Source organism: Mirounga angustirostris, unplaced genomic scaffold (assembly GCF_029215605.1).
Source record: "Mirounga angustirostris isolate CCGP_5_RB_7025 unplaced genomic scaffold, mMirAng1.0.hap1 SCAF_5, whole genome shotgun sequence".
NCBI lineage: Eukaryota > Metazoa > Chordata > Mammalia > Carnivora > Phocidae > Mirounga > Mirounga angustirostris.
Window position 1 is genome coordinate 151,374,768 of NW_026991713.1, and position 19,801 is coordinate 151,394,568.

At 43.1% G+C, this 19,801-nt stretch overlaps 1 protein-coding gene across 5 annotated transcripts in view; it reads left to right on the forward strand.

Annotated features, from left to right (window-relative positions):
* The window catches only part of BFAR (bifunctional apoptosis regulator), a 31,908-nt gene that overhangs the window by 441 nt on the left and 11,666 nt on the right, over positions 1-19,801 (forward strand). For 2 of the 5 annotated variants that reach the window (XM_064592576.1, XM_045875012.3), the window contains exons 1-4: positions 2,675-2,899; positions 14,537-14,872; positions 16,248-16,452; positions 17,261-17,430. In XM_064592576.1, the coding sequence (XP_064448646.1) occupies positions 14,610-14,872; positions 16,248-16,452; positions 17,261-17,430 (638 nt within the window). In that variant the 5' untranslated portion in view covers positions 2,675-2,899; positions 14,537-14,609. Of the gene's footprint in view, positions 1-2,673; positions 2,900-14,536; positions 14,873-16,247; positions 16,453-17,260; positions 17,431-19,801 lie in introns of those variants that run through there. The other 3 variants (XM_054507519.2, XM_045875013.3, XM_064592575.1) reach the window with 3 other exon arrangements.

The window sequence follows — 19,801 nt, forward strand, 5'->3', positions numbered from 1 at the left end:
TTATCTACCGCACTAGTCAATGGGACTGGGGAACGAAATAGATGAGATCTTGCTGTTTTGGTTGGTTGGGAGTATACCATAGATCCTCAGAGCCTACAACGGTGTTGATGCACAGTAGATGCTCAATAAACATAGGTTGAGTGAATGAATTCACTTTAATCTTTCGCAAAAGCCGACTCTGAAGTTGATTAGAAGGCCTGCTTTCAAAGGCTAGGTCTGCCATTATTTAGGTCTGGAATGTATTCAACCTTCCTAAACCTCAATTTTCTCATTCACCAGATAAGGTTGAAGATAATTGGTGATAGTGTTTGTGAATTATAGAGTACTGTATAAATAAATGTAAGATATGATTAGAGTTCTGACTTGTCACAATTCCCCTGCATTCACACCTCTTAGTTTGAGATTTATTGAGTACAAAATTCATATGTTTTTGGAAAAAAAGATAACCATTTTCCCCCAAAAAGAAGTATTAAGTACTCTAAAGAACACAAAAGAGTCTGGACATATTTTCCCTACCACTTCCCTCCACAAAGTTCATTTCCCTTGCCTCATGCAATGGAAATTTACATATAGGTAATCATGTTCACTATCCCTAGTATGAACAGCAAGGAGTGAATGTGAATTCTAGAGTTCAGATGGAATGGGAAAGAGAAAAATATGATAGGTAGTCAAATTTCAGGCTTGAAATATCTCTGCCTTCTTGTTTCAGCTTAAAAAGTCTAATACAGAAAGTACTAGACACATATGGCCACTTAAATTTAAATTTTAAGTAACTTAAATAAATTTAAGTAATTTAAAAAATAATAAAACTTACTACAAAGCTATAGTAATCAAAACAGAGTGGTATTGGCATAAAGAAAGATCTAGAAACCAGTGAAATAGAGACCCCCAAAATAAGCCTTTGCATAAATGGACATATGATTTATAGCAAGTATGCAGAGATCATTCAATGGGAAAAGAACAGTCTTTTCGACAATAGTACTGGAAACACTAGATATCCACATGCAAATAATGAAATTGGATCCTTACTATATACCATATAAAAATTAACTCAAAATAGGTCAAACATCTAAACGTAAGAGTTCATGAAACTATAAGATTGTTAGCATAAAACATAAGGCAAAAACTTCCTAATACTGGATTTCGCAATGATTTTTTTTCAAATATGATACCCAAAGGACACATAACAAAAGAAAAAATAGATGAATGGGACTACATTAAAACTTAAAATATTTGTGAATGAAAGGATTCTATCAACAAAGTAAAAAGTCAACCCATGGAATGGGAGAAATCATATATCTGATGGGGGTTAATATCATTAATATATAAAGAACTCCCACAATTCAATGACAAAAAAATCTGATTGAAAAATAGACAAAGGACTTGTATAAACATTTCCCCAAAGAAGGTATACGAATGGCCAATAAACACACGAAAAGATGCTCAACATCACTAATGCGAATCAAAACCATATGAGATGAACTTTCACATCCCTTAAGTTAAAAAGTCAAAATCCTTGCGTGCTGTTGGTGGGAGTGTAAAATGGTGTGGCCACTGTGGACAACAGTATGGGGATTCCTAAAAAATTAAAAATAGAATTATCATATAATGCAGCAATTCCATTTCTGGGCATACACCAAAAAAAAAACATTGAAAGCAGAGGCTTGAATAGGTATTTGCACACCCATGTTCTAAGGAGCACTATTCATAATAGCCAAAGGGTGGAAGCAACCCAGTGTCCATCAACAGATGAATAGGTAAACAGAAAGTCTATATACTTAGAATGGAATATTATTCAACCTTAGGAAGGAAATTCCAACACATGCTACAAGGTAGATAAACTTTGAGGATATCATGCTAAATGAAATAAGCCCATCACAAAAAGACAAATAAGGTGTGATTCCATTCATAGGAGGTACCTAGAGTAGTAAGATTCACAAAAATAGAAGGGTGGTTCCCAGAAGCTAGAGAGAAAGGGGGGTGGGTGGGGAGGATGGGTTGCTATTAAACGTTTAACAAGTATGGGGTTTCAGTATGGGAAGGTGAAAAAGTCCTGGAGATGGATGCACAACCATGTGAATGTACTTAATGCCACTGAATTGTACACTTAAAAAATGGCTAAAATGGTAAACTTTATGTTATGTATCTTTTACCACACACACACACGCTGACACCTAGTGCCAAATTATTCTCCAGAAAATGAGTTCACACTCTCTCTGCACTATCACAGGACCAGTCTTTTAATTCTTTGCCAATTTGATCTGTAGGCGGGAAAAATGTCATCCCAAATGATCAGTTTATCAACCTCCAGGCCAGTGGTTTAAAACAGATAATCAGCATGCGTTCTCAACGGACCAAGACATTGGGAGAAAAACATTAGTGATAAAGTCATTTTAATTCTGGTTCTTAATACTGCAAATGGAACTTCAGCCAAGGTCCTGGGATTTTTCTGCATGAGATACGAAGGCAAAAAAAAAAAAAATTATGGGGACTACAGTGCGATCTTATAATTCTAATTTTTGGGTAAAGCTGTTTCCTCCAGACACAGAAATAGCCCACCGGGACGACCCGACCCAGACACCAGCCTCACCCTCGGGGTCTAACGCTACGGACCTAGGTCTGTCCCTGGAGAGTAAAGGGCGGGACCAGAGGTGGCACGCATGCGCCAAAGTCCTCGGCCGGGGAGTGGCCGCTCTGGGCAGCGGGGAGGTCGCGGGGTTGAGAGGATTGGGAGAAGAGTGAGGTTTCTCCTCTATGGTCGCGGGCCCGGGCCTCGCTTCTCCTCAGTCAGTCCTCTGCTATTTCCGGAAGTGAAGTGGCCGCCTTCTCCTCTGCTTCCGCGGGGGTCCGGGAGGCGGCCGGCGGCCGGCGGCCGGGTGGGCCCGAAGGGAGCCGAATGGTAAGCCCCCGCCTGGCGGGGGAGGGCATGGGGGAGGCCCGGGCTCGATTTCGGGGCGGCGTGTGGAAGACGGCTGTGGGGGACGGGTCAGAGAAGGTGCGCAGGGCTCCCCACCCAGGCCCGGGTCTGAGAAGCCACGGTCCCGGCCACGGGGCGCGGACCCCCGGGTGGCCAACTTCCCCCGTCCCTTCCCGAGAGCACGACGTCGGCACGGCCGGCCGCTGGGCCTCGCCTGCGCCCCCTCGGGGGTCCGGGTCAGAGCCGGGCGCTCCAGGACCTCCCCGGGGCGGGCGGGAGGGGGTGTCGCTTCCATACACCTTGGAGGGGGGACGAAGAGACGCTCGCGCCGCAGGAGCCCCTGACGCAGCCTGTGGCTGGCTGCGCGTTCAGAATTGATCAGGCTCCTGGTAGACTGAGCTTCGGGTCTGATGGGCGAGGCAGTTCCTGCCCCAAAGCGGAACGATTGCTCCCGTTGTAAAACCGGGTAACGACGCGCACAAAAGGGACAGTGAAATCCCAAAAGCCGCCCTGGGGTTAGGCTAGACCCCAGCTCTTGGGGTTCCGTGCTCATGGCTCCTAATGGGAACTTGTGCAAAAGGGGAGTTTTCTTTAAAAGAAAAAATAAAAAGGGGTAAATGAGAATCAGGTTGTGTCTAACGGAGGATATTTGGCGGGGCAGGAGGCGGCCCTGTCAGTGCCCAGGGCGGCTGCCCCCCAACTTTGACGAAGTGGAGAAAGAGCCCAAACGCTGTCATGCCCTGAGCTGTCGCCGTTGGGTCCTCCCCGCTAAAGCCCATTGGTCGGTCCTTTGGGGGGGTGGTCTTGATGTCACCCTCGGAAAGGCCAATAGGAAGAAGGTTTACTCTCTCCTCCGGGCACACCCCAGAGCCGGCACAGCGTGCACGTGCCGAGATAGATGGTTTGGTTTGTTCTTGTCGGGGCTGTTTTGTAAACAGCCAGTCTGGGTGTCTGATGTGTTCTGCGTTTCCCTGCCTGTCTCCATAAACGTGTTGGAAAAACTGCTCTAGTGCTTCGCGCTAATGCTACTAAGTCTTATTATTCAATAGACTCTTTTGAGTACCTATGGATAGAGTTTGTCATTTAAACCTCCTTCAGAGTAGATACTATTATCTTGAACTTATGAATGGGAAATAGAGGCTCAGGGAGAATAAATGTGACCTGTTTGGAACCCACGTCTTTCTGTTCCTAAGAACATAACGTTTTAAGTATACAAGCCTCTCCAGGGAAATTACAGTCTGGGAGGTGAAGAAACATACACAAATAAGTGTTATATTAATGCACAGAGGCAGGAAGGGTTAATTTGGACGTGAGGAGAATTACTCATTAAAGACTTTCAAGTGACGGGATTTGGATCTTGTCCTTTGAACACTTTTGACCCAGTGATGGTGTGGAGCTGCATTACAGATGATGGGAACAGTGTGATATGGAAAGATGCCCAAGGAGCAGGAATTAAGAGATGGGACCAAAGTGTCGTCTGTGACTAGATGAGTAGTAGGAGATAATCATCATTAATAGTAATAGCTAACATTTATGTTGCCCTTATGTGCTGGGCACGATTCTGAGTGTGGTGCATATATCCATTTAATCCTATCAACACCCCTATCAGTAATGTGGCATTAATATCCCCATTTGACAGATGAGGAAACTGAAGCACAGAGATTAAGTGACTTGCCTGAGGTCCCACTATGAATTGGTGGAGCTGGGATTTGAAACTAGTCATTCTGGCTGCAGACTTTGTGCTCTTATTAAAAAGTTGTGTTGGGGCTTCTAGGTGGCTCAGTCCATAGAGCATGAGATGCTTGATCTCAAGGTCATGAGTTCAAGCCCCACCATCGGCGTGTAGCCTACTTTAGGGAAAAAAAAAAAAACCTCATTAAAAAGTTGCGTTGATTTGTTATCGGGCCATAAAGATTCTTAAATGACAGGCTTATAATATGAGCTTTAATTTCTTATGGTCAAGAAGGTTTTGAGCAAAGGAACTGTTGGATTAGAACTTTGCTCCAGGAGGATGATTCAGGCATTGGACAGAGGAGGTACTGGAGAGAAGAGGAAATGAGATTAGAAGTGTTTTATTTTTTGCTCACACCTTACCCATACCTTGTCTGAAACATATATTTAGGTATATACATTTATTTATTAGTATGTAACAGCTCTCTAGTCCCCAAACCTCTGTTTGCATAAGAATCTCCTAAGGGGCTTGTTGAAAATGTAGGTTCCTGGGCCTCTCTCTCAGACACCCTTATTCAGGTTCACCAAACTTCCAGGTGTTTCTGTCAGATGTTCTAAAGAAGTTACTGTCATAGGGAGTCAGATACATGTTGATTTGATTTTCATCTACAAATATCCAGAACCCATCTTTGTGCCAGCTTCTTTAGGAACAATGTTAGAATTCTGTGGCTTCATACCTGATCTCAAGGAGCTCAGGATTTGATTTGGAGAGGCAAAGACTGCTCAAACTGAGATAATTGAAGTATGCTTGCTAACCAGTATTTTTATCACAAGTTACTGGACATCTACAGCATTTAACACAGGACAGGTTGTTGAGTATATGTGACATAACAGAAACGAAAGCGGACAGTCTCACGGAGAGCCAGGACACCTGTCTAGTGTGTTCTCTTGCCCAGCACCACTAAGGAGCAATAAATCTTGTGGCCTCAAAGTTCAGGCAGCAAGTCAACCTCCTGTGAGCTAGCTAGCTACCTTTGCCCTAGTAATTTCTGACTCCTTCCAAAAAGAAAGTTTGTCTAGGGGCGCCTGGGTGGCTCAGTCGTTAAGCGTCTGCCTTTGACTCAGGTCATGATCCCGGGGTCCTGGGATCGAGCCCCAACATCGGGCTCCCTGCTCAGCAGGAAGCCTGCTTCTCCCTCTCCCACTCCCCCTGCTTGTGTTCCTTCTCTCGCTGTCTCTCTCTCTGTCAAATAAATAAATAAAATCTTAAAAAAAAAAGAAAAAAAAGAATGTCTATTTGGACAAGAGTTGGTAAGAGCCCAGAAATGCTTCTCTTGTATTAATGAAAGCCAATTTCTGCCACCTACAAGAAATGCACATAATATTTTCTCTTTATTGCCATTTCTGACCCTTGCCTTGCTTACATTTGGGCACATTTCTTTTTATTTCATAGTCACTAGATGTGTGCAGTCACTCTTTGGACATTTAAAATGTCTGCAGTATTCTATCAGTGTTTATAGTGTTGTCCCCAGAAGGAGACCTGTGGTGCCAAAAATAGGCATCGCTATTTTTCTTTTTTTTTTTTTTTTTTAAGGTTGTTTATTTATTTAAGTGATCTCTACACCCATCATGGGGCTGGAACTCATGATCCTGAGATCAGGAGTCACATGTTCTTCCGACTGAGCAAGCCAGGCACCCCCTCACCCCTGTTTCTGTTGTAACTGTTCCTGCTTATTTATCTCATGGAAACCCATGCTCACCCTAACAATCATAAGCTGGAGTTTATGTTCCAAAATGCAGTGTTGTCATATCCTAGTTTATTTCCTTCAGTTTGGACTTCTCAACTTCATAGTAGCAGCATAAAGGAGCAAATTAGTCCTTTGATCCATTAGCTATTACTGATTACCGTGTTGGAATAATGTAGTGTTATGAGGTCAGGCTTTAACTCAGACCATGATTCAACACCTGGCTCTGCCCTGTATTAATGAGGCCTCCATTTTCTCTTCTGTAAAATGGAGATGAGCATAATAATTATCTCATAGGGCGCCTGGGTGGCTCAGTTGGTTAAGCGACTGCCTTCGGCTCAGGTCGTGATCCTGGAGTCCCGGGATCGAGACCCACATCGCGCTCCCTGCTCAGCTGGGGGTCTGCTTCTCCCTCTGACCCTCTTCCCTCTTGTGCTCTCTGTCTCTCATTCTCTCTCTCAAATAAATAAATAAAATCTTTAAAAAAAATAATAATTATCTCATAGGATTACCTTTCACATTATAGGGACTCAGTAAATACTAGCAATTGTCATTAATCTTTGTTGTCAAGTAATATGTAATGAAAAGAAATAAATAGCCTAATTAAAGGCCCATATAAAGCCAGAATGTTTGTATTCTTGCAGTGAAACATCTTTGCTAAGTAATGATTGAGATCATATTTTCAGGCTGCAATCCAATAAATTAGCCCTCCAAAGGATTATTCCTAAAACGTTAGGTATGTACTGTCGTCACAATTAATGTTTTGTTGAATAAACAGGTAGAACTGTAATTATATACCACTGAACAAAGCAGTTTGAGGATTATAACTTCTCAAGAGTTAACAATTGTTATGTGAAATCTTTATAAGCTAAGGTATAAAAATTCTCCACTTAAACTCAGAATTAATGGATTCTTTTTTTATAAATTCAATGCAAATTATTGTATTAATTGCTGTTGGGGTGACTAAGGGATCGAACAGGTGACAACAGTGTTCCCTCCTCCTTCCAGAGAGTAGCCCTCTAGATGAATCCGCAGATAAGTACTTGACCAAGTCAAACAGTTGTCCTTCCACAGGAGCAGTAGCAAAGTTCCTTCAGGTTCTTTAATCGGCCAGAATAATTGGGAGACTATTTGTATCCCAGCCCTTTTTCTTCCTTCATAGAGTTTTCAGATAACTATAGCCTGTCTGTTAGGTGTTTTTTTGGCGAAACACAGAAAAGGTTACAGTGATAGAGATCTTGGAATTGCCCAAGTAATCAAACTGTGATTATTGTTTCCTATCAGTTGTGCCAACAGATCATGCCCATGAACATTTTAGAAAAGGTCAACTGTACAGTTTGTTCATGTCATATTTCACATATTCATGTTTTCTAAAACTTTATGCCGTTTCTTGACACTGAAATTTTAGAGATGGTATTTTCCTCAGGAAGTAATGTCTTTCCAGGTGTTTTAAAAGTTACATTGGTGAGATGTCAGAACAAGTTGTTGATTATATGGCATGAGCATGAGAACAACTTTTGAGATTCCTCACTTACACGGTTTGAGAAGTGTCACACACCTGGACGTGGAAGAAGAGACCACATTTACTGAACACTTCCTTTGTGCTGGTGCTTACTTATATGTGTCTCCTTAATGCTCATGACAGCTTTGTGAGGTCGGCGGCGTAACCCCATTCCTTATGTATGCTAATGGGAGACTTAGAATGACTGATTTGCCCACAATCTCATGGCTCATAAATAGTGAGACTGGGACTCAGAACCTGTCTTCTGAAAGAGGGAGAAAGAGCAACACCATATGAAAGCCTGTCCAAAGGCCAGATGTCACCACAGTGGAGTGGTGGCTGCCCGTGTGGAGACTGTTCCAGGATACAAAGGGTGGAAGCTCATGGCAATAGTATTTACCTCACCTTGGAAAGGCTCACCTGGGTTCATTATAACCACTCTAGGAAGCAGAGGGCTGTAGAACATTTAAAAAGTCTTTATCCTGGGGGCACCTGGGTGGTTCATTCGGTTAAGTATCCAACTCTTGATTTCAGCTCAGGTCATAATCTCAGGGTTGTGAGATCAAGCCCCGATTCAGGCTCTGCGCTCAGCAGGGAATCTGCTTGAGATTCTCTCCTTCTCCCTCTCCTCCTGCTTGCACTCTCTCCCTCTCTCCCTCCCTCTCTCTCTCTCTCTTCAAAATAAATAAATCTTTAATGGGGTGCCTGGGTGGCTCAGTCGGTCAAGTGTCTGCCTTCAGTTCAAGTCATGATCTCAGGGTCCTGGGATCGAGCTCCACATGGGGCTCCCTGCTCAGTGAGGAGTCTGCTTCTCCCTTTCCCTTTCCCTCTCCCTCTGCCTCTGCCCTCTGCTCATGCTCCCTCTGTCTCAAATAAATAAATAAATAAAATCTTTTATCCTGGGGCTCCTGGGTGGCTCAGTCAGTTAAACCTCTGACTCTTGGTTTCGACTCGGGTCATAATCTCAGGGTTATGAGATGGAGCCCTGCATGGGGCTTCGCACTCAGCAGGGAGTCTGCTTGGGATCCTCTCCCTTTCCCTCTCCCTACCCCTCTGTTCCTTCCCACCGCATGGGTGCGCTCTCCCTCTCTCACACACACACAAATAAATAAAATCTTTAAAAATTTTTTAAAAAGTCTTTATCTTGGTGGATAAACAGGAGCTTTTAACTTTATTTGGATCTTGATCCTCTTTGAGAACCTGATAAAAACTATAGATTTCGTTCAAGCAAGTGCTCATGTTACTCCTGTGTACAAACACAAGCCTGGCATGTAATTTTGGAGCACGCACGGACCTCTTGACTTGCCTCTGCAGACATCAGTTGAAGACCCAAGTTTTTATTCAGAAACCACAGCTCTTCAGAGTGACTCAGGCCACAGAGGCTAGCTGTACTCTTCAATTCTGTGCTGTTCAACCTGTCATTTTTTTTTTTTTAAGATTTTATTTATTTATTCATGAGAGACAGAGAGAGAGGCAGAGGGAGAAGCAGGCTCCCAAGGAGCAGGGAGCCCAATGCGGGACTCGATCCCAGGACCCTGGGATCATGACCTGAGCCGAAGGCAGACGCTTAACCAACTGAGCCACCCAGGCGCCCTCAACCTGTCATTTTAAACTTGTCTCTATTTGCAGTTTTGCAGACTTTTCCAAACTCAGGCATTCTTCCCCCTTAGTTTGAACTAGGTAATTAACACTTGTCATTTCATGTGACGCTTGCACACAAACCAAAGTGTATCCCTGTGAACAGGGCACAGGGGGTAGAGAATGGACTGGATCTCCTCCCCCAGTCCTCTCTGGAGCCTTGGAGACAGAGAAAGAAGACAGTAGGCCACAGGGACATTCTACTGCTTCCTTGTGAAGGAACTCGGAAAGAGCCAGCAAAACCCTCTCCCAGCTCCTGCTGTGGGCTGAGTTTATAGAGAACATCTCTAAACATCCTCAAGAACACTGGCTTTCTCAAAGAGGCCTTTAATCATTGCCAGTGCAGGAGGGTTGTTGACCCACAGCTTGGAACTTTGGTGTCTGAGCTACATTTTATCACTTAAGAGGTACTTTCTTCCTCCAAAAGTGCTGTTTTCCCTCATGGAAATAACCCAAAAGCAGACAGACAGAAATAGCAAAAGATCAACTGACTTCGGTTAAGATTGTACTCTTTCTCTGTTAGCTTTCACATTTTGAATGTAGGGTAACCTGAAACTAGCCACGTTCCTAAGAGGTAATCAAAGTCTATGCAGTTTCTAGTTTGTTAAAGACAGTTTTGAGACAAAACTAGTGGCCACTTCAGCTTTTCAAAATATGACTTAAAAATACCTTTTAGATGCCATTGTGTGGTTTGTTTTCTCTCATGAGAAATAAACTTTCAGAGCTGGTAAGGTAGGGAATGGCTTTATACCTTCTAGTGGTGTTTTTTAATATTTTATTTATTTATTTGACAGAGAGAGCACAAGCAGGTGGGAGGGGTAAAGAGAGAGGGAGACACAGACTCCCCACTGAGCAGGGAGCCTGATGTGGGACTCGATCCCTGGACCCTGGGGTCCTGACCTGAGCCGAAGGCAGACACTTAACCAACTGAGCCACCCAGGCGCTCTTACCTTCTAGTTCTAAAAGGCTAATTGGTGAGGGGTTCAGTCTGTTAAGCATCTGCCTTTGGCTCGGGTCATGATCTCGGAGTCCTGGGATCGAGCCCTGCATCGGGCTCCTTGCTCAGCGGAAGAGTCTGCTTCTCCCTCTGTCTGTGCCTCTGCCCCCCACTCATGCGCTCTCTCTCTCTCAGATAAATAAAATCTTCTAAAAAAATAAAAGGCTAATTGCTAAGAAATGAATTTCAATACATATTGTCATTTCTCTGCAAATTACTCTGAAATGCATACACTTCGCCTCATTCTTAACTCCCATCTACAGTTTTGTATCTCCAGCTGCTCACTCAACAATTCTACTTGGAAGTCTTATCATCACCTCAAACTTAAGTTTTCTAAAATTCCACTTCTTTCTAAGATCAGTCCCATGTGCTCACAGTGACCCATTTCTATCACAAGTACCTTTCTTCTTCCCTAGCTCTGACACCTAGGCAGCATCTTTGATCATTCTTTCCCTCTAGTCACCGGAGCCCATAAATTATTTTCTTAATGTCTCTCAGATACATTGACCCCTTTCTTTATCACTTTTCATTCCTTTGCTCTTTTCATTTTTTTGTCACCTTAGTCCTAGAAGTGATAAACATTTTACTTCTAAGTTATCTTAGTGTGGTCCTCCTACCTGAGGGGATTTATCGTACTCAAGCACAGCTTTGCTGATCTGATTGCCCCTGAAGCCTTTATGTGTTCCCATCGGCCCACCTGTCATTAACTAGGCACACAAGACCCCTATATCAGACCTGTAGCTCTGGGTCACTCACTGGTCCCCATGAAAATGCTGACAGCAGTGCCCAAGTCAGGCCCCCCTTTTCTGACCCCGTGCCCAGCCCTCACTGGGAGCCTCAGGATCTTTCCTCTGACCCTGAATCCAAATGAGATCCTAAATGTACCTAAGGGGGCCTGCCCAATGCCCAGCTCACAGGAGAAGCCTAATAAATAGCAGTGGTTCGGGGCGCCTGGGTGGCTCATTCGGTTAAGCATCTACCTTTGGCTCATGTCATGTTCTCAGGGTCCTGGGATCAGGCCCCATGTCCAGCTCCTTGCTCAGCGGGGAGTCTGTTTGTCCCTCTCCCTCTGCCCCTCCCTGCCCCCATTCATGCACATGAACTCTCTCTCTCTCAAATAAATAAAATCTTAAAAAAATAATACTGATAAGCAAATAAATAGCAGTGGGTCAATTATTATTTCCTGGGATAATGTTCTCATGGCAGCTGTTGAATCAGCATTAGCCAGATAAAGGAACTACTTTATCAAAATGATTCCTTTTTCTAAAAACCTATGTAAGATCTCCCACTTCCTTAGCAATTTGAAGAGACTGCCCAAAGGAAAGCAACTTAGGAATTTTTTTAATGTTCCTAAACATACAAATAATAAATATGATTGATTATCAGAAATGATTTAAAGTTTGTCATTAAGAACATTTATTTGAAGTCTTCCAAAAAGAACAGTTTTGGGTTTTTTTTTTTAAGATTTTATTTTTAAATAACCTCTACACCCAGCATGGGGCTCAAACTCATAACTCTGAGATCGAGAGTCTCATGCTTCACCACTGAGCCAGCCAGGCGCCCCAAAAAGAACAGTTTAGGCCTCACAGAAGGTTGTTCCCCTCTTTACTATCATTTATTATTATGAATAACATTAATTTAATTATATTTTAAAATTGTATATCTTATATTTAATCTTTTAACTTTATCTTTGCCTAATTATCTTTTTAGTACTGATGAGGAATCTCTATTCCACTTTAACACTGAGTTTAAAATTCAGTTGTTTATTCTTTGCATTGAAAATCCCCCACTGGTGTTGGGCCAAAAGGAATATAACTTTTTTTTTTTTTTACAATTTCATATATATTTTTACAATTATTGTAACATTACACATTTTCATTAAGAACAACCTGATAAATACAGAGAACCAAAACCAAAAGAATCACAACCCTCCCCCACCCAACATATCCAGACCTGCTACAAATACTTCATTGTATTTTCTTCTAGTCTTTGTTTATAGATTTGCTTTTTTTTTTTTAAGATTTTGTTTTATTTATTTTAGAGAGAAAGTAGGGGGAAGGAGTAGAGGGAGAGGGAAAGAATCTTAGGCAGACTCTGCCCTGAGCACCAGCTGTCGCTAGGGTCAGTCTCCGGACCTGAGATCAGGACCTGAGCAGAAACCAAGAGTCAGTCGCTCAACTGACTGAGCTACCCAGGTGCCCCTAGATTTGCTTAAAATATAGTGCTCTATGTAAGTATCATACATCACTTTGTAAAAGGTGATACAATGCCGGTGGCATTGCATCCAGCTCTGGGTTTCGGCTCAGGTCATGATCTCAGGGTCTTTAGATCCAGCCCCATGTCAGGCCCCATGCTTAGTGCGGAATCTGCTGGGGTTGCTCTCTCCCACTCCCCCTCTGCCCCTCCCCACTCTCCCTCCTACACGCACTAGTGTGCACACGCGGTCGCTCGCTCTCTCTCTCAAATAAATAAGTAAATCTTTCAAAATAATAAAAGGTGATACAATTCTCATGACTCTATTTAAAAGCAGGTAAATTGCTACCATCTGTGCTTTACTTACCACGTGCCAGACTCTGTACGAGGCACTTCACTTGCATTCTCACGTTTAATTCTTAAACCCTCCCAGTGGAGTAAATGCTATTACCACCCCCACTTATACATGAAGAAGCTGAGTCTCTAGGAAGTCCAGTCCCCACAGCTACTGAATGGCAGACATGGAATAAGACCCCAGGCAACCCAGACCTGGAACCTGTTTCTTAACCACTGTACCTGGAATGTGTCAAAACTTGAGCCCTCTCTTGCATGACCACCATGAGTGATGAAGAGTGATTGACTTCCCTTGTCTTCACAATAGCGAGGTGGAGAAACCCTTACCCATCAGCGCCTCTACTGTAGTAATACCAGGAATACTGTGAATAATCATTTCATTAGCCCCTGTTTATGCCATATACCATCCTTGCCACTTAACTTTCAGTGTCTCTAATCTTTACCAGAAGCCTTGAAGGTTTCTGTTAACCACCATTTCACAGTTGAGAACACAGGACTCAGAGAGCTCAAGTAACTTATGTGTAGTCACGGAGCACATGATTGAGGAGCTAGGATTCTATCTAATTCCATGGTGTTCCATACTTCCACTCCATAAAACAATCTCCTAAGACCCAGATAAGAACGAGAAGAGTATGGCCCTTTGCCCTTTGCTTACTACCAACATTAGCATGTTTCTGTGGCACCAGATTGGCCAAATCCAGAGGGCATGATGTGTGTTTGGATTGAAAGGGTATATTGAGCCCCAGGGGAGTTGCTCTGGCACAGGGCACTTAAGAAAACAAGGTTTCACTCACTTTTTCGTACTCTTCCTGTGGGAGCCTCTGCAATCACATGTTTATGAAATAAATAATTACCTAACGAGAAGGCAGATTTGTCTGGATAAAAAAGGCATTATTTACATGAAGTCCATCTGTTATTGCCAACTCCAGACATTTTACTGGCCCAAAAAGCTGTTTTGTTTTGTTTTGTTTAAATCATACACATGAGGGGCGCCTGGGTGGCTCAGTTGGTTAAGCAACTGCCTTCGGCTCAGGTCATGATCCTGGAGTCCCGGGATCGAGTCCCGCATCGGGCTCCCTGCTCGGCGAGGAGCCTGCTTCTCCCTCTGACCCTACCCCCTCTCATGTACTCTCTCTCATTCTTGCTCTCTCAAATGAATAAATAAATCTTTTAATAAATAAATAAATAAATCATACACATGAAAGGACTTGAGAAATTTAATTGGGAGAACTGAGGCCAGAGGAATTACATTTTCCAAGTAAGTTAGTGAAAGAAGAGGATCCAGGATTCTCCACTGCCCCCAAGTCCATTGAGCTTTCCGCTACATTGTTTTGCTTCACCTAATTTTCAGAAGTATGACAGAGCAGAAAAATTCAGCGAGGTTTATTTGGTTTATGGAATGTGAATTTTTAGACATTAAGTTGGTCACATATAAAAATTGCCTTTACTAGAACGGCAGTAATCTCAAACACCTGCTAAACTGTTTGGCCCCGTTCTGTTGTTGTCTTTTTTTTTTCTAGATTTAATGATGCTTTGCAACAGTCTCTAAGTCTGAAGCTTTCTGTGCCTGTGCATCCCAGGATTTGCTAAGATATGGAGGAGCCTCCTCAGAACGATCTGAACACGATGACCCACGAGAAGGATGACCCTCTCCAGAGCACCAGCCCTCAGATTTCTGTTAGTGAATTTTCTTGCCACTGCTGTTACGACATCCTGGTTAACCCCACCACCTTGAACTGTGGGCATAGCTTCTGCCGGCACTGCCTAGCTTTGTGGTGGGCTTCTTCCAAGAAAACAGAGTGTCCAGAATGCAGAGAAAAATGGGAAGGTTTCCCTAAAGTCAATATTCTCCTCAGGTAATGCTCAGTCCGTATCGGTCGCCCATGCAGCGAGCAGTGTGCTTTCTCTTCCCGGGAGCAACCAAGCTTGAGAGGGCCAGAGGCGCAGAGCCGCCCTCCTCCATGGTCACTCTAGATCTGCTGGTGTGTGTGTCAGGGAGCCCAGGGACTGCAGACCCAGACGCCCTTCCTCACAGCTGATCGTGATCTGTCTGTGATTGTTTATCATAAAGGAGAAGAAGAAATTCTGGGTATCAGACCATTGCTTATAATCCTTTGTCATATAACACTTTTTATTGATTTGTATCTACTGCGGACACCTAGGTCTAATAGAGAAAGTGGTATAACTGCACAATTCTGTACAAATCAATTTGATGCTGATTTTCATCATCTTTGACTAAATTCTGTTCCAGTTTTCATATCAATAGAGGTAGCTTCTCATGCATACAACAAATGGCAAGACCTTTCAGATAGTAGGTTCTTTTCTGTTTCTGTCCATAATATTTATAATGTACCTGTGAGGTCTTTGAGGCTAAAATCCTTGCTTTTCTTCTGTTGCCTTCTTGATACCAACAGAGTACCAGAAAGCTCCATGAAAACATTAACCTAACATTTCTCTTTTGCATATGAGATATATTTACAAGTACTTTGCTCTCATCTGTCAGCCTGGTTTACCTGACGGTTGCTCTTAAATTGAAGGAAGATTCTCTGATTATGGGTAATTGAAAATGGAGAGCCCTATAGTAGGACCTAATGGTCTTCCTCTTACTACTCAACTCCACTTGTTTTCTTTTTATGAATTAATTTTTAATAACATAAGCAATACATAGATACCTTCAATTGCTTATATTCTTCTTAAAAAATTAGAATTATTACTGATAAAGTTAAAGACCCCTTGGACCTCTCTTTCCCTATCTTGCCATCCTTCCTTTTTTCCCCAGAGTCATTTCAGTTATGACTTAGTTATGATTTCCTTCAGATTTTTAAAAATACTTTTATACATGTGTGTGCCAATAGGAAATCCAAATATATCCTCACGTCTGTGGTGTACTATCTGTATGGTTCTACAGTTTACTGTTTTCATTCAACGATATGTATGTCTTAAACGTACCCATCTAGATACAAGTGATACCCAGTAAATTCATTTTTAAAACCATGTAGCATTCCATTGTGTGAATAGACCATGTTTTATTTGACTATTTCTCTAACCATTGACGTGTAAGTTGTTTCTCATTTTTTGCTGTTACCAACAGGGCCATAACCAACCTTCTTGTCCATTCTTCTAAAGTGCTTGTGTATTATTAAATCTTGACTGTTAGTTTGATTTTAACCTCTAAACATATAAGATTTAGGCAGATAACTGTCTTGTGATTTTTTTTTCTATTCTCCATAGGGATGCCATTGAAAAATTATTTCCTGATGCCAGTAGAATGCGATTTGAAGACATTCGGCACAATAATGACATAGTCCAGAGTCTTGCAGCCTTTCAGAAATACGGGAATGATCAGGTTCCTTTAGCTCCAAACACAGGCCGAGTGAATCCTCAGAGAGGCGGGGGATTCTTTTCTGGAGTGCTCACCGCTTTAACTGGTGTGGCAGTAAGTTTATCTCTGTGTTTCTCTGCCCCTGCCCTCCACAGTTTCCACTGAAGTCAGTTCCTTTGTAATTGATGGCATACCTGTATGCGATGATTCACTGCGTGCGTGGACATCTGCTGGGTTGTATGATTCTTCGGGGATGCTTCGTACTCAAGTAGTCAACGTCATATTCAGAGCCCAGTTATTGTTAGCTTTATTCCATTTCATGCTCTTCATAACCTCTACAATAGCCACTGTTATTACTCTCATTTTGTCTGTTTATTTCTTTTTATTATTATTTTTAACCTAAGCTCCATGCCTAGCATGGGGCTTGAACTCATGACCCTGGGATCAAGAGTCGCATGCTCTACTGACTGAGCCAGCCAGGCGCCCCTACTGTTCCCACTTTAGAGGTGAGGAGACCGATGCAAGGAGGTATTAGAACTAAAATTCGAGACCATGTCTACCTTGATGGTCCAGTCTCGAGCACGGCACTTTACTAACATCCCATGGACAGACTGTTTTCTTTTCAGTTCCATGCTACAACAATTTAAAGGTTACACATTTTCCAGCAAAAAAAGGCACATGATAAGTCCATTATACCGGCCAAGATGTTGGGGTCAAAGGGTGCAGTGCCCCCAGATGCTCTGCACTGAGTCCTGTTTCTGACTCTGTTCCCTCATGGCCTTACCCCCCAGCAGTGAGAGGACCCCCCCCCCGAGAGTTCCGCTCCCCCTCTCTCTTTGCTTCCTTGTACCAACGTGGCATCATTCCCTTCACGCTCAGCCTCTGACCTTCCTCTGTGTTAAGGGCTCTCCCTCTTCCCCAGGTGGTCCTGCTCGTGTATCACTGGAGCAGCAGGGAATCTGAGCACGACCTCCTGGTCCACAAGGCCGTGGCCAAGTGGACAGCGGAAGAAGTCGTCCTCTGGCTGGAACAGCTGGGCCCTTGGGCCTCTCTCTACAGAGACAGGTTTTTAGCGGAAAGAGTAAATGGAAGGTGAGAAGCAATATCTTCTGACATTTTTTTTTAAGCTGCTTTATTGAGATACGATCCACATACTATAAAATTCGCCTATTTTTTTTTTTAAGATTTTATTTATTTATTTGACAGAGAGAGACACAGCGAGAGAGGGAACACAAGCAGGGGGAGAGGGAGAAGCAGGCTTCCCGCTGAGCAGGGAGCCCGATGAGGGGCTTGATCCCAGGACCCTGGGATCATGACCTGAGCCGAAGGAACGATGAGCCACCCAGGCGCCCTAAAAGTCACCTATTTAAAGTGTACAATCCATGGTGTTCAGTATATTCACAGATGGGTGCAGCCATCACCCCAGTCTAGTTTTAGAACATTTTCATCACGCCAAAAAGAAAGCTCTTACTCTTTTGCCATCAGTCCTCATAACCCCTGGTAACCACCGTTCTCCTTGCTGTCTCAATGGATTTGCCTATTTAGACTATTTTGTATAAATGGAACCAGACAATATTCATGACCTTTTGGGTCTGGCTTTTTCACCTCGCAGAATATTTTCAAGGTTCATCCAAGTTGTCACAGGTGTCAATGCCTCTTGCATTTTTTATTGCTGAGTAATATCCCAGTTGGTGGCTAAACCACATTTCATTTATCCATCCTTCTGTTGATGGACACTTGGGTTGACTCCGTTTGGGGACTGTTACGAACAGTGCCACCGTGATCCTCAGCATACAGGTTTTTGTGTAGATCTGCATTTCCAGTACTCTCTTGGAGTGGAATTGCTGGGTCATAAAGTAAATCCTTGTGTTTAACATTTTGAGGAGCTGCCAAACTGTTTTTCCAAAGCAGCTGAACCATTTTATGTTATTGACATTTTGTGTGTTGCTTCTTGATTACAAAAGAAGCAGGTATTTACTACTTACTTAAAAATAATAATGTAGAACTATAGGGTATTGGAAGTGAAATACCCTCATAATTCTACTCTTTAGGGAAAACCACCATGGTCATCTTTCTGGACATCTTTCCAGATTTTTTTTCCATGTTTATACAGAGATACACATAAATGTATTTTTTTTTTAAGATTTTATTTATCTGACAGAGAGAGACATAGCGAGAGAGGGAACACAAGCAAGGGGAGTGGGAGAGGGAGAAGCAGGCTTCCCACTGAGCAGGGAGCCCGATGCAGAGCTCAATCCCAGGACTCTGGGATCATGACCTGAGCCGAAGGCAGACGCTTAACGACTGAGCCACCCAGGCGCCCCTATTATTTATTTGTTTAAACTGAAAATGCAATTATACTAACCAGACCTGTGTTTATATATGTGTATGTATATATGCATGTATGTGTATATCCGGAGTCTATTTGATCTCTCCCAAAACAAATCTGGATTGTTTCCTTTATCCTGTTCTAAGCAGTTCCAAGCAATGTTGTAGCAAATGCCCTGATTCAAGGAACTCCCGTATCGAATTGCCAGGCTCTAGGGAGGCCCGCCTATGCCCATCAGCATTTCCCCTCGCCCCCTTCCAGAGCCCTGTCCATCTTTACTGGAGTCTTTCCTTCCCTGGAGGGACTGTGGAAGGATAGTACTTAGCGCACCACGCAGTGCCAAGAGCAGCCGCGATCCACTTGTCCCGGACGGCCGTCCACTCACTGCCCCCTGGAACTGGGCTTTCAGCACTTGACCCTCCTTTGGGAAAGCCAAATGCTCCCACTCGAATTGTCTGTTTTTTGTAAGAATTAGCACCTCTCCCCAGTTGTGGTTAAAAAAATTTTTTTTTCTCTACCTACCTAATACATGTTTGAGTAATTGCCTTCCTTCCAGAAGATAGATTCCTAGAACTGGAATTTCTGGGTCAAAGGACATAAACCTTTACAACTTGGGTAAATGTTTCCAAATTCCCCAGAAAAGGAAATCAGCCTCCATCCATCCACCAGCGGTCGTGTGCCCGTGGGGCTCTCAGCTGTTGCTGCACCGGGGTGTTTTTAACGATGAATGATTGTTGAGGTGGAGTCATGTTTTCTGATGAAAGGGATCAGACAAGGGAGCTGCCATCGTTTTTCTTAAATTACTACCCCCAAACAGCTACTCTTAAAATCATAACATTTTATTGGATTTCTTTCCAATTTTTTTTTTTCTATATATACACATTTTGAAAAATAGGGCAGTATGTGAGAGGTCATCCTGCGTAGCTGGGAGATCAGAGGTTAGGAGCAAAGGAGACCAGGCTGTGCCTTAGCTGAGCCACTTGATGTCTCCAAGCCATTTTTTCAGCCACAAAATGGCCATCATGCCACCTACTGGGCAGAATTGTTAAATGGATCTGTGGTGACTCACGGAAGTCATTTTAGAGAGTCACGAAGATTCAGTGGTTTGCTGTTATTACTGTTATACCATATACT